The sequence below is a fragment of the Vicugna pacos genome, chromosome 2 (assembly GCF_048564905.1).
Source record: "Vicugna pacos chromosome 2, VicPac4, whole genome shotgun sequence".
In the NCBI taxonomy this organism is placed as follows: Eukaryota; Metazoa; Chordata; class Mammalia; order Artiodactyla; family Camelidae; genus Vicugna; species Vicugna pacos.
Window position 1 is genome coordinate 81,799,908 of NC_132988.1, and position 3,596 is coordinate 81,803,503.

The 3,596-nt window shown below is 45.6% G+C and overlaps 2 protein-coding genes across 2 annotated transcripts; both read right to left on the minus strand.

Annotated features, from left to right (window-relative positions):
• On the minus strand, positions 1 to 682 carry PIGY (phosphatidylinositol glycan anchor biosynthesis class Y). The gene has a single exon (XM_015249795.3). It carries the CDS (start codon positions 680 to 682, stop codon positions 467 to 469), a length of 216 nt encoding a protein of 71 aa, XP_015105281.1. The 3' UTR covers positions 1 to 466.
• Positions 669 to 1,937, minus strand: PYURF (PIGY upstream open reading frame). The gene is made up of 2 exons (XM_006198159.4): positions 1,644 to 1,937; positions 669 to 920 (listed from the first exon to the last, which is right to left on the minus strand). The coding sequence occupies exons 1-2, from the start codon at positions 1,844 to 1,846 to the stop codon at positions 779 to 781; spliced, it is 345 nt and encodes a 114-aa protein (XP_006198221.1). The 5' UTR covers positions 1,847 to 1,937; the 3' UTR covers positions 669 to 778.
• Between the last annotated feature and the right edge of the window lie 1,659 nt (positions 1,938 to 3,596).

A 3,596-nucleotide genomic window follows, 5' to 3' on the forward strand; every position in this document is an offset into this window, starting at 1 on the left:
TTCATGAAATTTCCATTTTATTTTAGTTTTATATCACATTAGTTCAAATGCATTTCTCTACAGGGAAATCCTCTGGAATTATTTTAGTCATTCTTAACATGTGATTTTACCAGACTCTGAATCTAAAACAAACGTAAAACTTCAAATTAGTAACTTTTAGATGAATGGGATAAGAAATAAAGTCAGCAGATGATGGTTGGGGCTGTTAATTTCCAACAAGACACTTTGTTGAAATGTTTCTTCTGAAACACCAGGTATAATTCACCTTCAAAAAACAAGTGCAGAACCCAAGTACAATAAAGAAACCCCTGCAGCTTAAGCCTCCCATAGTCCTAAACCTCTGAGGAGCTAGGCAAAGCCTCTTTCTCGCAAATTAAGTGGGTTTCCAGTATTCCCACGTGGTTGAGCTTTCAGAGACAAACATTCAGGCATATCATTAGTATATACCATCTTGGCTCCAGCTGCATCAGTTATGCCTGAAGAGTTTAATACCCATCCAAGTCCAAAGGTGGAAGAACACATAAACGGGGATGGTGATCGGCAAGAGCAGACTGTAAAAGCACAGGCTGGCTGTGCTCGTGCAGCCCTGTGGGAAGTTTTCTTCCACAGAGGCTGAGTATAACAGTCCTGCTAACGACACCAAGGGAATAAGGACAGTCAGTGTAGGGAGAGACAGAAACATTCTTCTCCCCCACTTATTTCCCGCCACCCTGTTTTTTTTTTTTTTAAGTGGGTGGTATTTTAGAAAATTTAGTTCTGTGTTGTTTCTAAGGATGATCTAATGCCGCTCCGTTTCTTCTTGCTTCTTATTCTGATGTGTCATCCTAGCTGCCTGTGGTATCATATTAGGAATCCCATCAATAACTGGATAGGCTATTCCTAACTCTTCATTAATCAATTCATTTGTCGATGCTTCATATCTGAGGGGAAAGCAAAACAAAATGAATCATGGAAAACAAAATGCTTGGAAGACCTGGATGTTCAGTGAACAGTAACATGTGTCCAATTCTTGACATTGAGTCAATCCCTATTTATCCGAAAGATTCTAGGTTAAAGGTTAAGAAGGCCTTTACAAAAATCGGCTAGTCCAGAACCAAAAGCCAAAGGGCAGCACACATAGCTTACATGCTTAGAATCGTACATGGCATTTTCACAAGAATGCGGAAGCTACTACAATATTGTCCATCATCTTGGCTTAAAAATCGGAATGCCTTGGACTAGTCCTGAATCCCTAGAGTTCATAAACCTGGCTGTACAAAAGAATTACTTACGGTCCTTTTAAGAAAATATCTAATCGCTCAGGGCCTCACTCAGACCTACCGACTTGGCCCGCCTGGGGTGGTGCCTGGAAATCTGCATTTTTAAAAAAGGTCCCCTGGCGATTCTAATGCGCAGCCAGTGGCGAACCTATATAAACTCTTCGATCCAAGCCTACGAGTCGGCGCTTTGACTCGGAGGTTTAGAGCTCGGGTCCCTTCCGGCCTCCTCTCGCCCTTCCTGCGAGCTGGCGGGCCCGGGTCCAAACAATGGCAGCGAAGAATACCCGGAGTGACCTAAAAAGCTCCCCAGTGGCTGTAAACGGCCGTGCGGCCCACCTGTCCTCTCCCCGCGACCGGAGGCCACCCGCAGCGGGGGAATCTCACCTGAGCGGCTTCTTGGAGAGCGGGCACACCAAGAACTCCAGCAGCGCCGGGTCGAAGGCCTGGGGCGGCTTCCTCGTCCTCTCGCTTTTCTCGGCGGACGACAGCGACCCTGACGCGTGCAGGCACCTCCGGGCGACGGCGGATGGCGGCGCGAGTGTCCCCCGCAGCGCTGAGGCGAGCCGGCCGCACGCTCCGCTCAGCATGGTCCGGCAGCCCGGGACTGACAGCCCGGGTCCGGGCCTCTCCAGCCGAAGCTTCTGAGTCCAACTCTGCCAGCCAGGCCCCGCCCCACGGTGCTCTGGAAACGCTGCCCCCGATAGGTGGCGGCTAGCTCTTTGGTTCCGGATGCGCTCCGGACCCGACTGCTTTTCCCGTTGCACCGCTCGGAGGTTGAGCGCTCAGCCTGCCGCCGGGACCTCTTACGGCTGTTCCAGCGCGTTTACACATTGCAAACAAAACGAGCGCTTAAGTGAGAAATGTCTTGAGTTTTCAGCAGGGCCTATCGCAAGGGTGCCAGGAAGCCAGTGGCCGGACCTCACAGTCACACAGTGGTACGCTGGAACCTACGTGGTCATCACCAAAATGAGGTTTCAAACCCACTGTCATATTGGGTATGTGAAAAGCATTACTTTGTTTTATGTCTTTACCACAGTTCCTGTCACGTCGTTTGGCTTTTTTTTTTCATTCTTTAATTTAAAAGAATTTAAGACCCTGAAAAGAACGGCTTAGTCTTCTTAACCTCTAAGATGTCCAGATTCTTACCCTGCGGAACTCATCGTGAATTCAATCGCGTAATAATAGCACAACTAATTTGTTTCTATAAATGAGCTTGGAAACAGCAAGGAGTCTAAGTAGCTGTGTCCTTAAGCTAAATGGGTGATTTATTCAGTGGGTTTTTCGCCCCACGTTTGCCTCTGACTCTCCAAGGAAATGATGCTGGTTTGATCTATTTCTTTTTAGTGTACTGGGTGAGTATTTGGGCCCTGGGGCCTGACAGCTTGGTTCCAGGTAAATAGTTTTCTAGTTGTAGGACTCCAGCAAATGACCTAACTATTCAGTTTCCTTATCTGTATAATGAGATTAATAATTGCTCCTACCTCATGAAATTCCCTCCTGGGGATTAAAATATGGTACTTCATGCAAAGAGCATTTGGAAGAGTGCCTGGGACAAATTAATGCTCAATTCATGTTATCTATTTTTATTTTAATTTTCTCCATCTTTCCAGTTCAGTATACTAGAAGATTCTTTGTCAGTGGTCAATTTTTTCCCTTTGTTTTGCTAAGTATTGACTTGAACCTTTTCTTGCATCTTTGGGCTTTATCATTTTACACTTTGAGCTCCTGGGAAGTAGGGTTGGGAGTGAGGGATATATAGATGCAAATACAAGATTATATGTTCAGATTTCTCTTCCATTCAGCAGTGTAAAAGTAGAGAAACTTTTATATTGTTTGTTTGCTCAGAAAAAAAAAACGTACTACATTATTTGATGGTCTTTGTTCACTAATGCTCGGAAGATTTCAGCATAGGGCAGTTGTCAGGGATGTACCCTTAAGAGGGCCAATTGTAAAGTTCCAGTGTTACCTTCACATTATTTCCTACTAGGGCAGTGGTAGGAATTAATTTTTCAGGTACAGTTAGTTGATACTTTGGGCCCTAGGGAAAGAGTGAACTATGGGAAAGTTACATTTCAGCAAGGTATGGGGATGCAGAGCTTGACTTCTGTCAGCACAGAGAGGGCCCTGGGCAGGCCAGAACCTTGGCCCCTGTAGGTTTGGGGCACGCACCCATGCTTAAGACCAGCTTCATTAGCCTCATCTCACCTCCCTGGGCTGAGAGATCCCTATCAACTGGGTTTTCTAACCAGTTATAAATAAATTAGTTTCAGTTTGCATCCACATAGAAGGTTTGAAGCAGATCAATTTAATTTAAATTAGTATTGGGGAAATGGAGAG

Coding starts and splice junctions, on each gene's coding strand:
- PIGY (XM_015249795.3), bottom strand. CDS start 682: ATGTTTCTGTCTCTCCCTACACTGACTGTCCTTATTCCCTTGGTGTCG.
- PYURF (XM_006198159.4), bottom strand. CDS start 1,846: ATGCTGAGCGGAGCGTGCGGCCGGCTCGCCTCAGCGCTGCGGGGGACA. Junction 921..1,643: donor CTCTCCAAGAAGCCGCTCAG/GTGAGATTCCCC, acceptor CTTTCCCCTCAG/ATATGAAGCATCGACAAATG.